The sequence below is a fragment of the Chiloscyllium plagiosum genome, unplaced genomic scaffold, assembly GCF_037043375.1.
Source record: "Chiloscyllium plagiosum isolate Xiang-an unplaced genomic scaffold, Cpla_swu_hap1 HiC_scaffold_1, whole genome shotgun sequence".
In the NCBI taxonomy this organism is placed as follows: domain Eukaryota; kingdom Metazoa; phylum Chordata; class Chondrichthyes; order Orectolobiformes; family Hemiscylliidae; genus Chiloscyllium; species Chiloscyllium plagiosum.
In genome coordinates, this window is record NW_028270139.1 from 51,525,602 (window position 1) to 51,551,311 (window position 25,710).

The 25,710-nt window shown below is 40.5% G+C and overlaps 1 protein-coding gene across 3 annotated transcripts in view; it reads left to right on the forward strand.

The window, feature by feature from the left end:
* The window catches only part of LOC122551705 (PACRG-like protein), a 58,421-nt gene extending 33,604 nt beyond the window's left edge, over window positions 1-24,817 (forward strand). For 2 of the 3 annotated variants that reach the window (XM_087990009.1, XM_087990044.1), the window contains exons 3-8: window positions 7,499-7,566; window positions 12,052-12,142; window positions 14,443-14,577; window positions 17,854-17,961; window positions 19,685-19,765; window positions 22,905-24,817. In XM_087990009.1, coding sequence (XP_087846135.1) covers window positions 7,499-7,566; window positions 12,052-12,142; window positions 14,443-14,577; window positions 17,854-17,961; window positions 19,685-19,765; window positions 22,905-22,961 — 540 coding nt within the window. In that variant the 3' untranslated portion in view covers window positions 22,962-24,817. The remainder of the gene's footprint in view (window positions 1-7,498; window positions 7,567-12,051; window positions 12,143-14,442; window positions 14,578-17,853; window positions 17,962-19,684; window positions 19,766-22,904) is intronic. The other variant, XM_087990082.1, reaches the window with a different exon arrangement.
* Window positions 24,818-25,710: the final 893 nt, after the last annotated feature.

A 25,710-nucleotide genomic window follows, 5' to 3' on the forward strand; every position in this document is an offset into this window, starting at 1 on the left:
ATTGCTGAAAACATGCCAGGCTGGGGCTGTTTTCTCTGGAGCGTCAGAGGCTGAGGGGTGACCTTGTAGAGGTTTACAAAATTGAGGGGCATGGATAGGGTATAAAGACAAAGTCTTTTCCCGGGGGTCGGGGTGTCCAGAACTAGAGGGCATAGGTTTAGGGTGAGAGGGGAAAGATATAAAAGAGACCTACGGGGCAACTTTTTCACATAGAGGGTGGTACATGTATGAAATGAGCTACCAGAGGAAGTGGTGGAGACTGGTACAATTGCAACATTTAAGAGGCATTTGCATGGGAATATGAATAGGAAGGGTTTCTGAGGGATATGTACTGGGTGCTGGCAGGTGGGTCAGCATGGACAGGTTGGACCAAAGGGTCTGTTTCCATGCTGTAAATCTCTATGACTCTGTGGGGAGAGGAGTAGAGCTAATGTCTCAGCATCTGTGGGGAGAGGAGCAGAGCTAACATCTCAACATCTGTGAGGACAGGAGCAGAGTAATGTCACAACATCTGTGGGGAGAGGAGCAGAACTAACATCTCAACATCTGTGGCAGAGGAGCAGAGCTAATATCTCAACATTTGTGGGAGAGGAGCAGAGCTAATGTCTCAACATCTTTTGGGAGAGGAGCAGAGCTAACGTCTCAACCTCTGTGGGGAAAGAGCAGAGCTAATGTCTCAACATCTGTGAGGACAGGAGCAGAGCTAATGTCTCAACATCTGTGGGGAGAGGAGTAGAGCTAACGTCTCAACATCTGTGGGACAGGAGCAAAGCTAATGTCTCAAGTCTGATATAACTTTTCTTTTAAACCCAAGCCAATTTCTGAAGAAGAGTCACATTAAATTCAAACATTAATTCTTTCTCTATAGAAGCTGCCAAACTGAATTTCTTTTATTATTTGATGTTTTTCTCCATGTCCAAATATGAGTTACCTGTCAGAGCAGATTGTGCATTGGCTAGTTAAAGGTTTCCTTAAAGAATAAAGGGAACCTAAATGAACCAGCACTTTTCTTTCAAACCCAAGCCTATTTCTGAAGAAAAGTCGTGTTAAATTTGAACATTAATTCTTTCTCGATAGAAGCAACCACCTTGAGAAGTCCGCTCAATAGTGCTGCTTGTGAGCAGATAGTTTCAGCTTTGTTCTTCCACAAATGTGTCCCCACAAACATAAAGCCAGATTACTCTCTCCAGAAAATATAAGTGGAGGCTGTCTGCTACATCTCCAAACTGATGATGATTCTCTGTATGCTTATCAAACTGACAGATGCAGAGTTCTCTGTTTTTATATATTAACTTTATCAACAATGTCTTTGCATTCACCCAACTGATGCCAGAAGGTTTTGCTCCACCTTCTTTCTAATAAAGTCTGATGAAGAAAAGGCAGAATTTTTGGTTTCTGAAAGTTGTGGGAATGGAGATGGAAAGTTTTGTGTAAATCTATTTTTGCAAGTAGGAGAAAGTGAGGACTGCAGATGCTGGAGATCAGAGTAGAGAGTGTGGTGCTAGAAAAGCACAGCCGGTCAGGCAGCACCCGAGGAGCGGGAGAATCAACATTTCGGACATAAGCCCTTCGTCAGGAATGAGGCCTGTGGGTGGGGACTGAGAGTTAAATGGGAGGAGGTGGGATTTGGGGAACGGTAGCTGAGAAAGCGATGGGTGGATGAAGGTGAGGGAGAAGGTGGTAGGTCAGAGGGGGGAGTGATGGACAGGTCCTGAATGCGGTGCCGAGTTGGAGGCTTGGGACTGGGATAATGTCGGGGGAGGGGAAACGAGGAAGCTGTTGAAATTCTTGTAAGCAGGCTGTATGGAGATGTAGCTGAAAGTGTGTTGCTGGAAAAGCGCAGCAGGTCAGGCAACATCCAAGGAGCAGGAGAATCGACGTTTCGGGCATGAGCCCTTCTTCTGGAGATGTAATTGCACACCACTGGAGCAGGTGGGACTCCAACCCAGGTCTCTTGGTCTGGGGGTAGGGATGCTACCACTGCACCACAAGGGGTCCCTGGGAATGGTGATGGACTGGAACTAGAAGTAGTGCTTTCAGCTGGTATGCCAGTTATCTGCGTTCCTGCAGCCAGCTACTTTCTGCAGGGTGGGGGAAGGCAGGACCTGACAATCAACACAATTTGGGATTGAAGACCAATCAATCCTGTTAATTGTCTCATTAGCTAATTAAGGGCTTGTTTGGGTTTGGTCGTGATGCATTGGTTGTATGACTGGTCAGGGACAGATCCGATGCATGGACATGACAACTCAATGATAAGCCAGTTATGAGGGCTCTTGTGGCACATTGGTATAGTGTGTCTAACTCTGGACCAGAAGGACTGGGTTCAAGTTCCACTTGCTGCAGGGGGTCTAATGACATTGCTGATAAAGATCGATAAGAAAATATCTATGCAGGGCATCATTGACTGCATCTATGTGTCCATCAAGCCATTGGCTGATGAACCAAAGCGATTCATCAACAGAAGTCTTTCCTCTCCCTTAATCTCCAATTGGTCCATGAGTACAAGAAGACCCTCCTGTATTGTGTGTAGTGATCTTTCTAGGAACTACTATGAATTGCTCCTTCAGCAGGCAGGTTGCCAGAACTGAGCATTCCTCCCTTAAACTGCTGTGGATGATTCTCAGGATTCAGAGACTATCTCTTGTAGAGGTGACTGTGCTTCCCTTCACAGGACTTTGAGACTCTGGCACAAAGCTACCAAAACTGAAACCATCTGCTCACAAGCAGCACCATTGAGTGGGCTTCTCAAGATGTAATGCTGCTGTTTGGAGCAGTTGAGTGGTGCCCTGCGCAATGCTCCTACTAGGCTTTTGTGGTGCTCTGCAGTTTCCATTATCTGGCTGCATAGAGAGGTGTAAATGTTGAAGTGGATGGGTACCTGGAACAACATAGTTTATTGGAAGAAGAGGAAGATACAGAACATAGTTTCTGCAGGAACAAAGATGACCAGGTCAGGATAGGTTTCCGGTTACATCAGATTTATGTCAGTATTCAAGATAATCAGAGTAATGTTCTGAAGAAGGGTCACTGGACCCAGAATGTTAACTTTGATTTCTCTCCACAGATGCTGCCAGACCTGCTGAGCTTTTCCAGCAATTTTTGTTTTTTTCTGATTTCCAGCATCAGTTCTTTTGCTTTGTTCAGAGATAATATGGTCTAGCCACTTTCAGCTGAACCATTGTAGCCTGGGAAACAGCCTGACCTGGTCCTGTCTTTGAACTGCGCCTAAGGGCACTTGCAATGAAGATACAGCTTGGTACTGACATATTCTCAACACCAGTGAATGATGTAGATCTGTCTAGAGGGTTTGTTATTCCCCCTTCAATAACCCTGATTACTCAGATGCACATGGTGATCGTCCTCATCCTGAGGAGCTGTTAGGAGTACCACTGGAGGCCGCCACACTAGTGACCCACAGGAGTGATCTCTGTCATTGGGCTTGCTGCATAGATAGTCCATTAGTCTGAAAGATCGAGGAGCCCCAATAAAGTTAGTAGCCTTAACCTCCTCATTGTGTCTCTGCCCTTTGCTGGTATTCTTGTTGGCTGCAGAGCAGAATTTGTTGGGGCAAATCCACCTCATCTCTGTCCCATCAGCCTACTGACTTGTTAATTTTATAATGTATGCACAAAATGCAGCCCACATCAGTGCATTGCTTATGTAAGTACAGTATATTTGAGTGCACTTGCTCACAGTTGTTCACAAGGTTGGTTATTCTCTCAAGGTTGGCAAAACCTGTGTGTATAAAACCCTGAACCATGGTGGTGTACAGAGGTGAATGGGATTCCACCAGCCAGAGAGAGGACCTTCCTTTCCACCTCACAGGCCAGAAGAAACTCAACATCAGTGTTGCAGAATAAAGGGGCAACTCTGTTCTGGATGCCAGTTTTCTGCCTCTTCTCCTTAAATCCTGTTGCTCACCCTCCTGCTTCTAGAGAGCTGTCACACTTTGGCCTAAGTCTGTCCACCACCAAGAAGTTCCTGTTGGAATTTCCAATGTGGCCATGATGTTCACATTAGCTACCCGCCAACTTCCCATCCTGTCTTCCAATCGGTCAGAGTTGCCTTGGCATGACCAGTAAGATTCTGCCTTGAGCTTACAATTTTTGCATTTCAGAAATATTTCATATAGAAATGATTTATTCATATTCCATCAAAGCTTTGAATGCAAGGCCTGTTTCAGGAGTGATGTTTTGTTAGCTGACAGCCACAATCGCTTCCATTCAGACAGCCTAAATCACTTTGCTATGCTGCCTTCTACTATTAGCACTTTCAAATATTTCCCTTAATGCTCTGTGCTGCAAGCAACATGTTCACTAATGTGTCAGAGAATCCAAAGACACTTCTAATTACTACCCCCAAGCTGCTGTACCTCTGCCATCTTGCTGAGAAGTAAAGTAGTTCTTTAAAATATTGTACCAGTGCAGTATTTCTCTCCCATGAGAGTCAGCGTGTTGACAGAGGTTTTGTAGCCTTTAGAATACTCTGCATAACTTGGGTTCTGAGAGGGTTTTGTGTTAGTGGGTATTTGGATTGCCATGCAACAAATCTGCCAACGGGAGGATCTTTGGCCCAATGATGTGATTGTTCAGAGATTGTGAAAGTTCAGACTGCACAATGAGAGCTACTAGGCTTTAGAAGTAGCATTAGGTTTGCTCAAATGCAGTAATGCTTCTCTTCAGCTTCTGACAGTTATCTGTTTTTCAAAACATTTGCAGCATTAAGAGTACAAATTGCTTTTGTTCCCTTTCTCTACAAGGATTACTAATTGCATTTTGCTATTTGAAAATAAAAATGTTTTATTACAGCAGACTGCTGTGCATTTACTACTCTGGAGAGACAAACATAACAAGTAAAACTTATATCAAACTGTCAGATTAATTTATGTCAAACTCCAGCTTCCATAACCAGACGACATCATCATTGTTGCAACCTCCAAGATCTCTACAAAATCTTGAGAAACGCCAGATATCTTCCTCCAACTTGACCTATCATTAGCCCATATTTTGCTAGAAAAATTATGGTGATATTGATAGATTTCTTCATTTTTGCTGATTAAAATGTCCACCTACTTATGTGAAAAATAGATACGCATGAACTGCAAATCACCACAAGTTGCTCATTTACAGTGCTCCATCATTAGCCTCTCAGAAATTACAACTTGTTCTCAAGCTCCTCATGTCTTTTATGAAATTACTACATCTGCTCATTAATTGCTAAATTAAACTCATTGTAGAACAATGGAATGTTGAGAGCTGTTGTGGAACAGTGGTAGTGCCCCTACTTCTGGACCGTGAGGCCCACATTCCAGTCCCAACTGCTTTAGAAATGTGCAATAGCATCTTTGAACAGATTGAGTAGAAAACACCTCGCACAGTAGAGACAATACTTTAATTGAAAGTCCCCTTTTATGTAAGAGATTTATGTACCTGCAGTGCCTTTTTACTCCCCTGGCCCTGGAAAGAAACAGTTTATTACCTGCAACTAAACAAGTTCCTTATTTTTTCTTTCTCTTCTTTCTTTTAATCCAATTGTCCTTCCCCTTTATTTTTCTTCACTTGATTTGATTCTAATGTCATCTTCTTCATTTCTTGATTTCTTTCTTAATCTTTAAATCTCACTGATTAAGGAAATAGATTAGTGACCCATTGTTTACCAGTGTCCCAGATGCCCATTTTCCTTGTTACACCATAATCACCTTGGGATTTGTAGGGCAAAATCATTTTCAAGCTGACAGTGAGACCAACCTCTAAACAGTAAAGCAGGTAAGAAATGCTTCACTCGAACAATACCAATATTACCTGGCTATTGCTTTAATAACAGCTGTCCACTTACTCACCATGAGAGATGCCTGCTAATGTTCATCAGGAGAAAAGCACAAATGTAGAATTCTAGCCCATACCTTTTTATTTTTCTGAAATTTTGATTGTAGACTAAGTGGGAAAACAACAGTTTTAAAAACGTAAGGATTGTTGAAAGATTGCTGCACATTTTTAACGCAAGTACCCCGACCCTGATTGTAAATGCCGTTCACTCAGCTGTTGCTCAAACACTAGTGAAAACCTAGTGATGTGCTGGAGCCAAAGGCTGGCAAGCAAGTTGCTGATTGGTCTGTGGATCAGTGACCAGTTACTAATAATAGACCTGGCAACAACTATGTGATTGGCTCCAGGTAGTCGAACCTTTTCTATGCAGTAATAAGCATCTCATTACTGAAGATGGCCCATTTGTTTCCCTTTTTGCAGTTGCTGAAGCTGTGACTTTTAATTGATAAGTGAAAAACCTTTATAAGTCACCTTATCCCTCCTGAAAACAGATAAAAGTACCTGCAGAAGGAAGATTGAGAAGCAATGTTCCGATCTGTACAAAAGTCATTTCAGTGATCTTTATGGACAGGGACCACTAGACTGCCTTCCCAGTCTTTCCCTCCATAAGACGAGAAGACATTGGAACAGAAGTAGACCATTCAGCTTATTGAGTCCACTCCACCATTCAATGAAATCATGATCTGATAATCATGAACTCCACTTTCCTGCCTGTTCTCCATAACCCTGATTCTCTTACTTATTAAAAATATGTCTACCTCAGCCTCGAATATACTTACTGACTTAACCTTCACAGCCCTCTGTAGTAAAGAATTCCTCAAATTCATTACCCTCTAAGAGAAAAAGTCCTCCTTATCTCTGTCTTAAATGGGCAACTTCTTCCTCTGAGGTTATGCCCTCTGCTCAAAGACTCTCCCACAAGGAGAAACAATCTGTTTGCATCTACCCTGTTGAGTCTTTTAAGAATCTTCTCATTCTTTTAAACTCCAATGAGTATAAACCCAACCTTTTCTCAGAAGAAAATATCTTCATACTGAGGATCAACCTCGTGAACCCACCCGTAATGTCCAGGTCATGTTTCCTGTCTATGTCTGTATGTGTACGTAGAGGTTAGTGTTTTACCCAGAACAGTTACAAATGCTGACAATTCATAATTATTTATCTGTATCTAGAGCCTTTGTTTGTAATAAATAGTAATTCTTGTTAAGTTCAGAAATCTAGTCCGTACTTTTTGTCAACATGGGTCTGCAAATTGGGCACATTGGGAAATTCTCCCTTCTTTATAGAATCTTCAACTTTTGTAACCACTCAAGGAACAATGTGGCTTTTTAATTGCACACTGTCCCAGTGATGCAGCATTTGCTGTCCTGGGAACCTTGTAATATTTTTGGCATAGATTGCACAGCGTGCAGTTAGTGTCCAGTGTATTGTATCACCTTTATGTGTCTGGGAGAAAGATCGCAAGTTAATAACTTTGGAGTGACTATTTTGTATTTTATTTGGTTCTGAAGAGGTGTGATACTGAACTCAATGTTACCAGATCTTCTGAGTTTCTCCATCACGTTCTATAAGATGTCTAGCATCTTTAGTATTTAGCTCTAATTTATTGATGAATATGGAAATAATTTATGACTCCAAAATAACATGTTATAAATGACGCTTTCTTTCAGTTCAGTGACCCACTGAGACAACAATCTATATTTGCTGCAGCATATTCTAAAAGAGAGATTCCGTGCAGGTAATTCCTGGAAAATAATTTATTGATACCTGACAATGATTGTGGGCGTCATCTAAAGGATGGATTTGGGTAACATCAGAAATTACTTTAGAAATCATTGGTTGACCTAAGATGCCTTTGCATCACCATTAATTGTTGTCATTTGTATAAATATGCTGATAATTTTGTTAATCAGTTTTTAGTATCATTTTGTGTGTATCAAAAAAACTTACAATTAATTCTGCGGTATTCTCTCAGATATTTTAATTAAGTTATTTGATAACGTCAGTATAGTTCACAGTTTTAGTGCAGGTTTTCCAAAGTGGGGCCTTGAGCCAAAATTTTAAGCTCCGAGGAAGTAATGGTTGAAGTGGAGCTCTGACCAAAGTGAACAGCCATAAGGCACCTTTAAATCCTTGCTTTTCTTTTCACTTGTGCACGTGACCTAAACACTTCTACTTCAAGGCCTTGTAAATTTTCAACCCACCGTGAAATCTCCACATAACCATCTATTCCATACCGCAAGCTTTCACAGGTCTTTTCCCTTCCCACAATCTCTCAGGTCTGCCCTACCGCCACGAACCCTTAAAGTTCAGGGGACCGTGACAGTGTTTGATCCTTGAAATGAGGTTGCATTATAAATTTTAATTATTATAAAAGCAAACATAATCTCCTACGGTAATACAAGAGATTACTGTTGCTCAAGTTAATTGGTCATTCATTTTTCAACACAGAACATTACAGCACAGTACAGGCCATTCAGCCCTCGATGTTGTGCTGACCTTTTATCTTTCTCTAAGATCTAACTAACCTACATAGCCTATATTTTACTCTTGTCCATGTGCCTATCCAGGAGTGACTTAAATGCCCCTAATGTATCTGACTCTACTACCACCGCTGGCAGCAAATTCCAATCACCACCATATTCTGAGTAAAGAACCTACCTCTGACATCTTACCTAAACCTTCCTCCAATCACCTTAAATTATGTCCCTCATGATAGCCATTTCTGCCCAGGGGAAAAAATCTCTGGCTATTCGCTCTATCTATCCCGCTCATCATCTTGTACACCTATGTTATTCAACTCTCATCCTACTTCGCTCAATTGAGAAAAGCCCTAGCTCCCTCCACTCTTCTTCATAAGACATGCCCTCCAGTCCCGGCAGCATTTCTGATAAATCTCCTCTGCACCCTCTCTAAAATTTCCACATCCTTCCTGGAATGAAGCGGCCAGAACAGAACACAATATTCCAAGTGTGGTCTAACCAGGGCTGTATAGAGCTGCAGCATAACTTCACGGCTCTTAAACTCAATCCCCCTGCTAATGAAAGCTTACACATTATACGCCTTCTTAACACTCCTATCAACTTGGGTGGCAACTTTAAGGGATCAATGGACAGGGACCCCAAGATCCCTCTGTTCCTCCACACTGCCAAGAATCCTGCCTTTAACCCTGTATTCTGCATTCAAATTCAACCTTCCAAAATGAATCATTTCACACTTTTCCAAGTTGAACTCCATCTGTCACTATACAGTCCAGCTCTGCATCATGTCAATGTCCCGTTGCAACCTACAACAATCTTTCACACCATCTACAACTCCACCAACCTTAGTGTCATTGGCAAACTTACTAACTGACCCTTCCATGCCCTCTTCCAAGTCATTTATAAAAATCTCAAAGAGCAGAGGTCCCAGAATAGATCCTTGCGGAACACCACTAGTTACGAGCTCCAGGCTGAATACTTTCCATCTACTACCACCCTCTGTTTTCTATGGGCCCGCCAATTCTGTATCCAGACAGCCAGATTTCTCTGTACCCCATGCCTGCTTACTTTCTGAATGAGCCTACCATGGGAAACCTTATTGAATGCCTTGCTAAAATCCATATACACCACATCAACTGCTCTACCTTCATCAATATGTTTTGTCACAATCTCAAAGAATTCAATAAGGCTTCTGAGGCATGACCTGCCCCTCACAAAACCATGCTGACTATCTCTAATCAAACTATACTTTTCCAAATAATCACAAATCCTGTCTTTCAGAATCCTTTTCAATAATTTGCCCACCACTGACATAAGACTGATTGTTCTGTAATTCTCAGGGTTATCTCTATTCCTTTTCTTGAACCAGGGAATAACATTTACCATCCTCCCATCGTCTGATACTACTCCAGTGGGACAGTTAGGACACAAAGATCATCGCCAAAGGCACAGCAGTATCTTCCCTTGCTTCCTGTAAAAACCTTGGGTATATCCCATCTGGCCCAGGGGACTTATTTATCCTCATGTTTTTCAAAATTTACACAACATCCTCATTCGTAACATCAACTTATTCGAGCATATCAGTTTGATTCACACTGTCCTCATTAATGTCAAGGTTCCTCTCAGGAGTGAATACTGAAGCAAAGTATTCCTTAAGGACGTCCCCTACCTCTGACTCCAGTTCCCTCCACTATCCCTGATTGGCCCCACCCTCATTCTGGCCATCCTCTTGTTCCTCACATAAGTGTAGAACACTTGGGGTTTTTCCTTAATCCTATCCACCAAGGCTTTTTCATGCCCCCTTCAAGCTGGTCTAAGACCATTCTTCAGTTCCTTCCTGGCTACCCTTGTAACCCTCTAGACCTCTATCTGATCCTTGCTTCCTCAACCTTTAAGTGAGCTTCCTACTTCCTCTTGATTAGATGTTTCAGATCTCTAGTCATCCAAGGTTCCTTCACTCTACCATCCCTTCCTTGCCTCAGTGGGACAAACCATCTAGCACTCGCAGGAAATGCTCCCTAAACAACCTCCATTTCTGCTGTGCATTTTCCTGAGAACATCTGTTCCCAAGTTATGCTCCATAGTTCCTGCCAAATAGCATTGTAATTTCCCCCTCTCCCTATTAAATACTCGCCCCGTACCATCTGCTCCTATACCCCTCTGTGACTTTAGTAAAGGTCATGGAATTGTGATCACTATCACCATAATGCACTCCCATCAAGACATCAGACACTTGGCAAGGTTCATTTGCCAAGTACCAAATACAATATGGCCACCCCTCTAGTCGGCTTAACTACATATTGAGTCAGCAACCCTTCCTGGACACACCTGACAAAAACCGCTCCATCCAAACTATTTGAACTAAGGAGGTCCAAGTCAATATTAGGGAAGTTAAAGTCACCTATGACAACAACCTGCCTCCCAATTTGCTGCGCCGTGTCTCCGTTGCTATTTTGGGGGGGAAGGTGGCTGTACAAAATTCCCAGGAAAGTGACTGCTCCTTTCCTGTGTCTGACTTCCACCCACACTGACTCTGCGGACAAACCCTTCTCAACGACCTCCCTTTCTGCAGCTGTGATACTATCCCTGATTAACAATGCCACAACCCCACCTCTTTTACCTCCCTCCCTATTCCTTTTGAAACATCTAAACCCCGCAACATCCAACGAACATTCCTGCCCCTGTGACATCCAAGTCTCCGTAATAGCCACATTCGAGAGAGTGGGGCTGGAAAGACATAGCTGGTCAGGCAGCATCCAAGGAGCAGGAGAATCGACGTTTCAGGTATAAGCCCTTCATCAGGAATCAGCATCATTGTTCCAAGTACTGATCCATGCTCTAAGTTCATTACCCTTATTCCTGACACTTCTTGCATTAAAATAGACAAACTTCAACCCATCACACCGACTGCAACTTTGCCCTATCAACTGTCTATCCTTACTCAAAGACTCTCTGCACACTGTATCTGTCTGTTCACCAGCTACCCCATCCTGTGATCCATAGCTCCAGTTCCCATCCCCCTCCCAAACTCTAGCAAACCTTCCGCCCAGGATATTGGTACCCCTCCAGTTCAGGTGCAACCCGTTCTCCATGTATATGTCCCATCTCCCTCGAAGGTATCCTAATGATCCACATATCTGAAGCCCTCCCTCCTATACCAGCTGTGCAAACACATTTTCAGCTGCACTTGCTCTCTGTTCTTAACATCACTAGCTCACGGCACCGATAACAATCCTGAGATTACTACTCTGCTCGTCCTGCTTTAAAGCTCCCAACCTAACTCCCTATATTCATTTTTCAGGTCCTCATCCCTTTTCCTAGCTATGTCATTGGTACCAATGTGTATCATGACTTCTGGCTAGTTTCGCCCCCCCACCCCCTGCTTAAGAATCCTGTAGATTTGATCTGAGACATCCCTGACCCTGTCACCTGGGAGGCAACATACCATCTAGGAGTCTCATTCACGACCACAGAATCTTGTGTCTGTTTCTCTAACCATTGAATCTCCTATCAGTATCGCTCTCCTATTCTCCCCCTTCCCTTCTGAGCCACAGACCCAGACTCAGTGCCATTTTGTAACATGCTTCTGGCTTTAAATAATAAGCAACAATTATGAGAGTGATTTCTTATATGAAGTGCTTTGAAACGTCCTTTGGGACATGTGAAAATGCTTATGCGTTGCTTTGGATTTAAAATTGGATTTCTTCTTATGTTATTGTTTTGTGCACATCTTTTTCCATTAGGTTATTTCATGGTTCAGTGAGTCATAGACTACAATGGGATCAGCCACCAGAGACTGTTTGCTTTGACCCTCTTCTTATTACCTTAGCTGAGGTAAGACTGACCCATTTCATTATGCTTTTACAGAACCATGCAGGCTCTAGCATCAATCCCTGAAGCATTCCACTCAGTTCACTCTTGACAACACCTGTTTTCTGTTTTCGTCCATTTTCTGAAGCAGATCAAGAGTTCAGCTAACACTGCAGTCCAACATGGGGAGATTGGGCCAGAATTTACAAAGAAAATGTATGTTTACACTGTTATGAATGTGCAAATTAGCCTCCAACTTGTGGTGGCAGAGTGATGTCCAGTGAACTGAAAATTGCTACAAGTCGCTTGACAATTTATGCTGTTCTGCTGTTAATATTTTCCAATCAACCTGTTTAGAGATGTTTTGCACATCTCTGAAGCAGGTAGGATTTTAACCCAGGCTTCCAGGTTCTGAGGTAGGGACATGTTTGGAATTGATGGGTCCTTGGCAGCATGTATTAGATGTTGAAACAGAGGATAGGTCTGGATGGGCATTTCTCAAATTAGAGATAAGTTTAAAGTGTTGTTCCCCAGGGATCTGTACTGGGACCCTTGCTTTTTCTGATTTTTGTAAATGATTTGGAGATGGGTGTTGAGGGCAAAATATCTAAATTTCAGATGATACTAAGCTAGGGTGAATAGTGAGTTGAGGATAATGCTGAGCGACTTTAGAGAGACATTGACAAGTTGGCCAAATGGACAGACACCTGCCAGATGAATTTCAGTGCAGAGAAATGTGGGGTAATGCATTTTGGTATTCTACACATTTGCAATTTCCACAGTACTGTGTTGAGTTATCTCCTGTTTTATACTGAGGCAAAATGTTGTTCCAGTGGAGAAATGTAACTTGCAAGTATCCTCTTCTCTCATGATTCCATTAGAAAGTAGTACAATGCTAGTTCCTGTATTACACTGCCTCTGACAGCTTGCTTGAAGAAGACTTTCCTTCTGGTATTGTATCACTTACTGTAGGCCTGACTGCATATTGCCAGTGTGTTGAAGACAGATGAATTTTTTTTAGGTGGCATCCAGGATGATGTTTTCTTTTGCGTTCCCAAACTCTGTGGGGATAGCACAGAACAATGGTTTTAGGGTTGCTGACTTCCCAGTGGGCTTATTCAGAGACCATTAGTGCACTGCAAGAAACAGGAACAATAGCAGTAATGGGACTTTCTTTGATCATTCTCTGTGTCTTAGAAGTGGGACATTTTGGTTGTATTATGTCACCCTTCATATTTCTAAAACAAATACAAAGTAAGTATGACGTAGATCAATTGGGTGGAGTGGCCTGTTTCTGTGTGAAAATGGGTATGGCAGCTGCTGGAGATTAGGGTCTAGATTAGAGTGGTGCTGGAAAAGCACAGCAGTTCAGGCAGCATCCGAGGGGCAGGAAAATCGATGTTTCGGGCAAAAGCCCTTCATTAGGAATGGCCTGTTTCTGTGCTAGTGTTCATGATCCATTTTATTTAAATTTCCTTTTATCCTTTCAAATCTCCAAAAGGTGGCACCCTGGAACATAACTTTTTTTATGTATGAAGCTATAGTTTGTTTATTACAAAACAGTCCTGAACCTGTTTTGACTGGAGCAGAATTACATGAACTACTCAAGGAATTTTGTGTAAAATAATTTATTGCTGTCCTGCCTCTAACCAGCAGTGTTAAAATATGAAGCACTCTAATAAGGACAAGTGAGATTGTACAGATGTTTTTAAGAAATTACATCTTTATGCATTATTTCTGTGTCAGAGTTTTTTCATTGGTTTAGAATGTTTGCAATTTTTGAAAAAAACGTTTCTGGATTATTCTTTTAAATCTTGCGGTTGCAGACTCAATAACAATTATACTAAATAAGTGCTGCAACATGTTATAAAAGTGTATGAGGTAAAAACAAGGACTGCAGATGCTGGAAACCAGAGTCTAGATTAGAGTGGTGCTGGAAAAGCACAGCAGCATCCGAGGAGCAGGAAAGTCGACGTTTCGGGCAAAAGCCCTTCATCAGGAATAGAGCTGAAATAAAGTGTGTCATATTTATACTGATTAGAAATGGAGCACACTGCCTCAATGATAAAGCAATAATGAAGAAAGAATATTATTTTACTTATCAAGCATGTTTTCCTACCGAGTATGAAATTGCAGTGGCAGTTGTGTTGGTTTAGTACAAGGCCTACTGAAGTATGTAGAATGCTAACCAAGTATTGGACTTGCTTTGACCACTGGGTGGGGTTGTTTTTTAAAGAATATACCTCATTGAATCAATAGCCAAATTATATTTGAAAAAGCCAGTCTCCATCTTTATTTAATGTTTTGCCTGTTACTTTACACAGGGATTAAGAGAAACTAAACATCCTTACACATTTGTAGCCAAGGAAGGTTTCAAAGAATTGCTGGAGATTGAAAATGCTGCTGAGAAGGCTATTCCACTAGTTCCAAAGGTGGTTCCGAAGTTAAAAGCTGCTCTGGTAAATGTTTTAGTAAAACTTTCACAACTGACAAAGTCAGTCACGCTAATAATAACTGACGCCTACATTTCGGTAATTTTATATGCATTTCATTTGAATATTTTGTTGAAATTGGAATTTAGAAAAGGTGATCTTATTGAAATATGTTAGGTTCTGAGAAAGCTTTGCAGGGTAAATATTGAGAGGCTGTTTCTCCTAGTGGGGAAATCTGGAATTAGGAGCCAGTTGAAAAGTAAGGAGTCTTGCATTTATGAGAGAGAGAGTGAGATTTTTGTTTTCATTTTGAGTGCTGTTAGTGTTTGAATTTCACTCCCATAGAGACCAGTAGAAGTTGGGTTATTGAAATTATCCAGTGCTGAGTTAGATAGATTTATAGTTGACAAGGGAGTCAAAGGTTAATGCGGGTAGGTAAGAAAGTGGCCACCATCAGATCAGTCCTAATCTTAATGAATTGTGGGAGTAGCCTTGAACTAAATGGCTTACCACTGATCCTGATTATAGAGTCATAGAGATGTACAGCATGGAAACAGACCCTTCAGTCCAACCCGTCCATGCCGACCAGATATCCCAACTCAATCGTGTCCCATCTGCCAGCACCCAGCCCATATCCCTCCAAACCCTTCCTATTTATATACCCATCCAAATGCCTTTTAAATGTTGCAATTGTATCAGCCTCCACCACTTCCTCTGGCAGCTCATTCCATACACTTACCACCCTCTGTGTGAAAAAAGTTACCCCTTAGGTCTCTTTTATATCTTTCCCCTCTCATCCTAAACCTATGCCCTCTAGTTCTGGACTCCCCGACCCCAGGGAAAAGACTTTGTCTATTTATCCTATCCATGCCCCTCATAATTTTGTAAACCTCTATAAGGTCACCCCTCAGCCTCTGATGCTCCAGGGAAAACAGCCCTAGCCTATTCAGCCTCTTCCTGTAGCTCAAATCCTCCAACTCTGGCAACATCTTTGTAATTCTTTTCTGAACTCTTGCAAATTTCACAACATCTTTCCGATAGGAAGGAGACCAGAATTGCACACAATATTCCAACAGTGGCCTAACTAATGTCCTGTACAGCCGCAACATGACCTCCCAATTCCATTACTCAATACTCTGACCAATAAAGGAAAGCATACCAAACGCCTTCTTCACTATCCTATCTACCTGCAACTCCACTTTCAAGGAGCTACGAACCTTGAAGGCACTCCAAAGTCTCTTTGTTCAGCAACATTCCCTAGGACCTTACCATTAAGTGTATAAATCCTGCTAAGATTTGCTTTCCCAAAATGCAGCGCCTCACATTTATCTGAATTAAACTCCATCTGCCACTTCTCAGCCCATTGGCCCATCTGAGCAAGATCCTGTTGTAATCTGAGGTAACATTCTTCGCTGTCCACTACACCTCCAATTTTGGTGTCATTTGCAAATTTAGATGCAATAGCATCTTTGCTATTGCACACCTTTACAATAAAATGCCAACTAAAATATTCATTTTATATTAATTAGAAACCAATGTAGCAATAAATTCAAATTTATAACCAGTCTTATTCTTTTCTCATATTTATGTTGAGTACAAAATATAAAGAATTGAGTCTTCAGCTTGTATCCTGGGCTTATCTATAAACAGGTCATTTTATTCAGCCTAGTTTTCACTCTCAAAGCTAAGCCTAAGACCAGACAATAATACAAAACATCTGTTAGGTCAGTAATTGTAGATGTGATGCAGCATTATTTTGGCATTTTGCTTCCCAAATTTATTGCATAGTGATGCAAGGATTATATGCACTTGTATGGAATAGAATTCCATCCACTCATTCATGTGTACGTTTCCCAAAGGCAGATCCATGACTTGTCTGCTGATGCTTCATCCTCAGCTGTTTATTTTCAGTGTTGGTTTACAATTGTTTTCCACTCTCTGGGATAGCTGCTAGCTATAACTGGAATCAAAGTCCTGCTGGTGTTAATCTGAACCAAATGCTAGCCATCTAGCTAACTGGCTACACAATAGAGTTATTAGTCCATTAGATGGTTCGACATCTGTGATAGTCCAACCTCCATATAAGGTAAATTTTTGGATTGAGGATCACTCACTGCCCATTGGCAACATTATCCAAACACAGGTTCCACATGAATACTGACAACACAATGAGCTGTCTTCTCATCATGGTCTTTGATTCTTCCACTGTCTCCCTATTTGCCATGCTGCTTGTCTGACATCCAGTAATGTAGGAATTTCCTTCATGTTGTTGTTTGATGGTTTCCCCATCCGAGATCTGGCAGGGCAGATGGTGTGAAAGGCAAATAATGGAGTAGGTTGGCAACTGAAAAACAATTGATCTCTTCCTGCCACGTCAGTCAGTTTTGCATGGAAAGGTCCATGGAAGACCTCCCCAACCCAGCACCAATTAAATACTCTTAAATACTAATAAAAACTGCCACTTAAGGATCTGGATCCATGATCAGCCTGATTCCCTGCCTTCCCACAATGTGAGAAAATGGCCAAATCAAACACAGAATGATGGAGAAATTCAGCAGTATTAGTGGGAACAGAAATGGAGTTAACATTTCGAGTCTGGTGTGACTCTTGTTCGGAACCATATCTTTGGAGTTATACTTCTGTCCATGCCATTTATAACATTACTGTTGGTATCACTACTCCCAAAGGACTACTGTGGTTTAAGAAGGCAGCTGACCACTACCTTTTCCCGGGCAATTAGAAATGGGCATCAAATGCTGGCCAAGCCAGCAACACCCACATCCCATGAATAAGAATAAGTTACCTTCTACACCATGACCGCTGTTGGAAATTCCCATCCAGTTACGTTTTCATCTGCCCCTTCTAAACATTCCGGACGAGTACAGGATATTCTCCCATGGAGTGGGCCATCTCAGGGCACTGGTTCAAAATAGCAAGAGGTAGTTTTGGATTTGGGAGAATTAAAAAAAAACCTGTCCTAATATTCTAAATGTTATTGGCAGCCTGAGGCAATTGTGAAATAAGTAAGAGAAACAGAAATTTCACACAACTTAGCTTTGGGGCTGTAGAGAGTGATAGCAATACATTATTGCATTTTTTAAAATAATGCAAATTAACATTTGTGTGTTTGTGCACACAACCACAAGCTTTCAAGATTTTCTGCTTTATTAAACAGTGGTTACAGCTTTGGATAAAATTGAGGAGTGTAGATGTCAATGCAATTACACACGCTGTAGTAAAATGGTAATTAATTTTTAACCTTTGTTGTGGAATGTTTTTATGGTGTTATTTTTCTCCCTACAGGCACATTCAGATGTTGAGGTTTTTGAGAGAGGATTGTGTGCTTTGGTCCAGCTTAGTGCTGTTGTTGGTCCAGCTGTAAATAGCCATCTTAAACATCTGTTGACTAGTGTGAGTATTTACAGCTGTCTTCTGAGATGCTGCTTGTTACTGAAGCCTTCTAATGTACTTCAATATCTTAATGTCAGTTCTTTTGTTAACAAAGGATCTGTTTTGTTATAAAGGAGTTTGCACTTCATAGCTGGATTTACATATGAATCTGTCTGAAACCTGACTTGATTTCAAAGGAAAATAACACAATTCCCCTTGCAGAAAGTAGGTTTTCACTTGTGAAGCCATTCCTTACAATCAAAAATGATGTTTGAATTTACTGGCTGAAAACCTCTTGTCATTTTTAAATTCAGAGGCCGCCTTCCAAAGACTTGAAACAGCAGTCTCAAAGATGGCTGAACCTTTGCGTAACTATACCATCCACGTTACAAAGCCGTTGAAATGGAGACAAGTTGTCTGCAAGGCCTCACCAGGAACAATTGTCTTGAAGAGTGTCAATGAGGGCTATGTTCTAAATCATTAACAAAATCACGTGGACACTCAACCTGGTGGGCGTAAATCATAAGACATGTCACTTGGACCCTGGCTATGAAATAATTGTGTCCAGATGTAATCCAAACAGGTCAACCAGGCATGTGAACTCCATGAACCTTGATCATATTTTGCACTGGTCAGCTGGAGGGAAAGAGAGGGTAATTTTATAGGCTGACTAACCTAATTTTGTTTAAAGTCTCTGTTTTCTCTGCAGACCAGAGCAAGAAAATGCATTGAGGAAACAAGACCCTGAGCATGTTGTGTGTGTTTGTCTCATTCTCACTCTCTGTCTTTCTCTCTCTCTCTCTCTCTCTCTCTCTCTTTCTCTCTCTCTCTGGCTCTGTCTATCTGTCTCTTTCTCTGTCTGTCTCTCCCTTTCCCTATCTCTTTCCGGTCAAGTACTGACCACGTAAAGGTCTCAACTTGTCACTAGCCTGATAACCTACCTTCCCAGCAAGCTAGAAAGTTGGCTAGTTTCCCAACTGGGAAGCAATGACAACCTTTTAGCTGGGTTTGGGTGAGTAGGCCTCTATTTAGCCTGAAGTGGGGAAAATTGCTGGCATGAATGACGGTGACCTCTGAAGACCACTTCTCTGCCCTTACCTCCAACACCATCCCTGCAAACTCTGTCTCATGGCAACCCCCATAAAGCGAAAAGAAAAAAACATGCTTAACTTCTTATCACTGGATTCCCCAAAGATCTGCTTTGACTAATGTATCTTCAGGATTCAGAAGGTGTCGGCTTCTGATTTACCAGCAACCTCTTGATTGTAAGGAATGGCTTCACCTGGGATGCCAGAGATAGGCTGAGAAATTTACATAATCTCTGTTTTCATCTCTTAACTAGTTAATTGGCATGTGATAAATTGAGTTATTTCACTAATGGAGTGGTCTGTTAGTCCCCACATAACACCCATTCCCACACTTAGTTACAAAAATGGAAAATCTGGATTTTCACCAAAATTCTGCTAGCTTTTCTCTATTGCAGATGCATTGGGAAAATGGATTTTGTCATGTTCAAGCTCCTTTCCACAAAAATTGAACTTTGCACAACCAAACACGATATTCTGGTCAGAAAAGGGACAGTTTTGTTTGACTAGGACACATTGTGAAGAGACAAATTCAGTCAATCTATTTTGCTTTGAGTCTTTTCAATTTCCTGATTTTTGTTTAAATTGCTTAGAAATAATTGACATTCTCAATTTTAAAACTTTGAAGAATGTTAATCTCCTTTTCTTATGTATTAAAGCTGTCAAAAGGATTGATGGACAAAAAACTTAAGCAGCCAATCACAGAAGCCCTGCAGAGACTGGAACAGCATGGTGGAAAGGTAAACATGTGCACCCATTGTCGCAGCAGGCTAAATTACTTCAGCTTGCCTTGAAGTAGAGCAAAAAGCCAGCTAATTGCAAATATATAAATTATAATCTCAACACATATCATTCAACGTTGTTTTGAAATGGCTGTTAATGTGCCATAAATGTTTATTTAAATAAGCTATTGAAATTGGATCAGACTGAAAATGAATTGAATATGCCTGTGTAACCTATGCCGCAACGGGGTGGATATCCACAGTTATAAATCTAAAGTCAATAGCTTTCTTACAAACAATTCCTAGTTGTGGTTTACAATTGTTCCCTTCTACCTGTGATGCATGCTAGCTATTTTTCGTTTATTCCTCCTCTTATACGCTCCTTACAGATGTCTTTGATAACTTAAGTCACCCTGATTTAATATCTCCATATGCAGATTGATGTCGGACTTTGTTCGATAAACACTCATGTGATGGACTTAGAGAGGTTTATCACATTTGTATAAACATACTGTATAAATGATTGAATGGTGGAGCCGACTCGATGGGCTAAATGACCTAATTTCTGCTCCTAAGTCTTATTGTAACTGGTGCTGTTGCAACTGAAGCTAAACCAAGCAACCCTTATATCACAGCTTTTCCAATGAATTTTGAACTCCTCCACTGGAAGGGCTATTTGTTGCTGGTTCATAATTGTTTTTCAAAAGCTAAAGTCTATTTATTCGTCATAAACAGTCATTGTGGTTAGGACAGAATTATAGTCTGTGCTTTCTGTCGCCGTGGCTCTGAAAGATAGTCATATTGGGGAATCCTGTAAAACTCTTAAAACCTTGAACTTTTGTGGTGATTCTGGAAATGGCAGGTTTGGCCTTCCATTGTGGTACCTTAATTAGGCAGAACCATTGGCTTTTGAGTATAAGTGCAGACCTTATTGAAATGTATAAAATTGTCACGGGCTGGGCCGAATTGAATGATTCTCCTGTCTGTGGGTCTAGAATTAGGGGTCATGTCTCAGGTAGGTCATTTAGTGCTGAGATGAGACATTTCTTCAATCAGAGACTGGTGAACTTGCAGAATTTCTACCACATAAGACTGTGAAGATCAAGTCACTGCATATATTTAAGAAAGAAAGAAATTTCTGGATAGTGAAAGTGTCAAAAGTTTTGGGGAGGCAGTGGATTATTCTGTTGAGATGGAGGATCAGATGTGATCATTTGGAATGCTGGAGTGGACTCGATGGAATGAATGGCCTGCTCCTAGTTTCTGTGTTTCTATTATGCTTGCTCAACAGAATTGTTTTGGAAACTTTGAAATAATATGTTAATACTGTGACTGGGTTAAACAGCCAGAGGCAGATGAAGTATACTTACTTTGGGTTACTCATGTACTTTTGTTGCCAAATTAAAATCTATACCTTTGCTTCCTGTTCATTTACCAACTTTCAATGAATGCTTATACCACCTAAAATGCATTTCTTATGTCAGTCAGATGTAACATTGACATTTCCTATGTGAATGTTGAGATAGAAATTTTGAATGTCAAAATTCTCATATATTTGTGGGGAATAGGCTCTGCAGAGGAGCTCCATTATTAATATTCAATGTCACAACTTTCCGCAATACCACCTGATTCTCCCATGCAAGTTGCTCAAAATAATTAGTGGACAATATTTGTCTGCTGTTTTCTCAGTAAATAAAAGAAACAATGTTCCAGTTTTTGTTTTGTTCTCTTTTCCCTTTGCCTTTGCACCCAGCATCATGACTTCTGTATTTGCAATCTTCACCTTACTTCATTTTGCCTCCTCTGTTCTGAATTCACTACTGTCTTGTTCTCTCTAATCGATAACAACCATGCATCTGTGAAACGACATCTCAACTAAAGGCAGTGCCTTCAGCAGAAGAGCAAAGTCCTTTCAAAAAGAAAATAAGCAAAAGGAAAGCCATGTTTTAAAAATCTTCAAAATACTAGGGAAATGACTCTGCTCATCAGGACTGGCAGCCCTGATAATTCTCTGTACCGTTACATTTTTTAAAATGGTTGTATGCCATTTTAATGTTTACATATTAAAACTACAGTTAAACACCCAAGTCTGGCTTTGGCTAAATCTTACAATCTATGAATTCCCCAGAAGAAGTGTGTATTACAAAATTATGTTTATGGTTAAATTACTGAATATTTGACACAGTGGGTCTGTAAAAATGGACAAGGATTTGTTACAGTTTTCAGAAATTTGAAACAATTAGAAGTAATCTGTGTTTCATATTCTTTCCAGTGGCTTACTTAACACAATTTTTGTTCATTTCATGGATTTAATAGCGTCTTAATATTGGTTTATCATTTTCCTTCCTCATAATCTATTGTAATAGAAACATCTGAGATTGATGTTTCAGGGCAGTTTGACAACTGTGCTATTAAGAATTCTTTCACAGGTATATACTGTGTACATGTTTTAATTGGAGTATGAAGGGTATTAGAATGATTTGATTTGGTTGTTATTATTTTACCAAAAACAGAACTGCTGGTTGTACGTTATTGAGAACTTGTTGCTGTACAAATGTGATGGTCTTCTTTTGGAATTTGTTTTTCAGAAAAGATTTACAAGGATGTGCCAGGGTTGGAGGGTTTGAGCTATAGATATAGAGGCTGAATAGGCTGGGGCTTTTTTGAGTAGGAAGGGTTTAGAGGGATATGGACCAAATGCTGGCAAATGGGACTAAATCAGTTTATGATATCTGGTCAGCATGGACCAGTTGGACCGAAGGCACTGTTTCCATGCTATACAACCCTGACTCTATAAAAGCAGGTTCATGTTCATTGCTGGTAATCTGAGATAGTCAACAAGTGTATAAAGAAAGACTGGTGATAATGAACTGGGTTCTCATTTGACTGTCTAATCAGAGCAAAGTGCCATTTGCTGAACTATAGTTGCTTGTGAACCAAAAGACCGTAAGAAATAGGAGCAGGAGTAACGCATTCAGCCCATTGAGTCTGCCCTGCCATTCAATGAGACCATGGCTGATCTGATAATCTTCAACTGCACTCAGCTGCCTTTTTCTCATAACCCTTGATTCCCTTACTACTTAAAAAGTGATAGAAAGGTGAGAATTTGTTTGACAATGTACTAACATATTGCATTGATTTTGCATTTGTATTGCAGGAGAGTCTGGCCATTATTAAATCCAAAATTCCAACCTATTGCTCTATTTATACTTGAGAAAAAGACAACTTCTGCCCTTGGTCATACATTTCTGCATCCAGACAAATATTATGGATAACAAGAACAGCTTGCAGGAGTTTTGTCTGACAGTATGATGTAATTATCATTTTATGTAGTTTTGCATTCAAATCAAATAAATATCCTGACCGAATTTATGTTGAGTGAGGTGAGTCCTGCTAATCTTTAATGGAGAAAGGAAGTTGTGAAAATTTGGTCAACAATTTATTTTTCTCTTGCTACAAAAAATGGATTGTCTAATAAGTTACCTGAAGTTGTGCAAACACCAACTTGAGCCAATGACATCATCCATCGAAATTTGTAAACACTTAGTTGTGTGTAAAATTAATATTTGTAAAATATTTTATAAGGTACGGAAATATTAGCCAACAATATTGAAGGTTTAAGAGATTTTTGGATGACCATCACAAATTGTTAACAGGCGTGACAGTCAGTTAAATACACTTTACAAGTTAAATGCACAGCGTGAGACTACAGACTATAGTATACAGGCCAAGTGCTTTCACTCTCCCACTCTAACTCTCAAAGTCTGGCAGTTCAGTTATATTTGTTGAAAAGTGAAAACTGAACTTCAGTGCACATTTAAAGCCACTGATATTTCATCAGACTGGAAAAGAATAGAGATGGAACTGGTTTTAATCAAGTACAAAAGCAGAAGGTAAGTATGATGAGCCCCTCCTCTTCCATTTTCTCTCTTCCCACATCCAAAGCTCTGAAGCTCCTTTAAAGTGAAACTGTAGTTGTACTTGTTTCAATTTAGTATACTGTGTCCTCCTCCATATTGGAGAGATCAAATACTGCTAGGTCAAATACTTTACTGAACCTCCGCGTTCAGTCCATAGGCTTGACCGTCATTTTCCCAGTTCCTTGTTATTTTAATTCTTCAACTTGCTGCAATTCTGACCCCTTGTAACCATACTACTTTAATGAATCAAATACCAAGTAATCACTATCTCCAAAAAGATACAATCTCACCACTGTCCCTTGACATTCAATGGTATTACCATAAAGAGTCTTCCATTATCAACATCTTTGGTGTTACCAATGACCAGAAACTCAACTGGACTCACCACGTAAACACAGCAGCTACAACAGCAGGTCAGAGGCCAGGAATACTGCAGCAAGTAACTCACCTAACTCTCCAAAGCCTGTGTTTTAGGAATATTAGGTGAGTGCAGCCCTAATAACACTTAAGAAGCTTGACTTAATCTAGGACAATGTAGCCTGCTTGATTGGCACCACAGGCATCCATACCTTCCACCACTGATGCTCAGTAGCAGCAGTGTATTCTATCTTCAAGATGCGATACAGAAATTCACCAAAGATGCTTAAACAGCACCTTCCACACCCACGATCACTAGAATGATAAAGGCAGTGTTCCCCTCCAAGCCATTCACCAACCTGACTTGGAAATATATCTCTGTTCCTTCACTATCACTGCATCAAAATCCAGGAATTCCCTCCTGAAGGGCATTGTGAGTCAAGCTCCACAACTTGGACTGCAGTGGTTCCAGAAGACAGCTCTCCACCACCTTAAAGGCAAGTAGCAACAGGCAATAAATGCTGGCCAGCCAGTGACATCCACGTCCAATGAATTTTTTTTATAAATGTCTTGTTATCCATAGGAAAATGCTGTTTGAAATTTGTGCTTGTTAATAATCATTAGCTATAGTATTGGAGTCACCCAACACACACAGCTATACCGATGATGGTAGTAATCAATTATGATCAAGTCACTATTCTTATCTGTGTTAAAATATTACATGAGCTTCCTTACACAATGTGATGCAAGAGCAGCTTTCCTGAAGCTTGTGATTTCAAATAAACCTGTTGGACTATAACCTGGTGTCGTGTGACTTCTGAAAATATTATTTAGTATTACATGTCTTTTACAAGAAGAACTGTCTGTCTGGATCTACTTAATAGTATCATACATGTGAATAAATCTGTAAATTATATCAAATATTTTTTTCCACCACACGTAAATCTAGGTTGAATTTGATTCAGAGGATTCTTTTAGAATAGGATGCTGTACACAGTTTTACTTTGGGCAAATATAATCAACAGTATTCCTTTAATTTAGCTACTCTATGAAAACTGTTTGTGTATTTAGAAATTCCTGTTAACCAGAGGAAAGCATAGGTCAAGAAAATGAAATGAGATCTTAACATTGAAAAAGATGTCTCAATTATGGAGTTGGTAGAAAGGATAATAGTGAAATCAGAGCCAGGATATTCCATAACTTTCCTCTGCAAAGAGCGATAACCAAAAGCTGCACGTAAATATGTCACTTAGGTCTTGTTGATGAGAGATGGGGGTTTTGTCAGATAGCACATATGAAGATAGAATTGGAGAACTCGGAAAGCATTTGGATTAAGTTTCTGAGGGCACAAGCAACTTGATTATACTCATTGATAAACTACAGCTTCCTTATTGTCTGATATAGCTCTGCTAACCTCCATAGAAAACAAATGCTGGTTAATCTTCTGGACAAACAATGGGTTCTGTTGGTGATGAGTTTATTGTTTCCTGCTCCTCGGATGCTGCCTGACCTGCTGTGCTTTTCCAGCACCACTCTAATCTAGTTTCTTGACGAAAGACACATGTGCCTGACGAAAGACACATTTTTAACATTTCAGTTCTTGGACAGATATTGATTGCAGAAATCATTGCCATTAAGTAGTGACACTGAGCTTTCTTCAAATATTTCAGTTTTTGTTTAAACAGC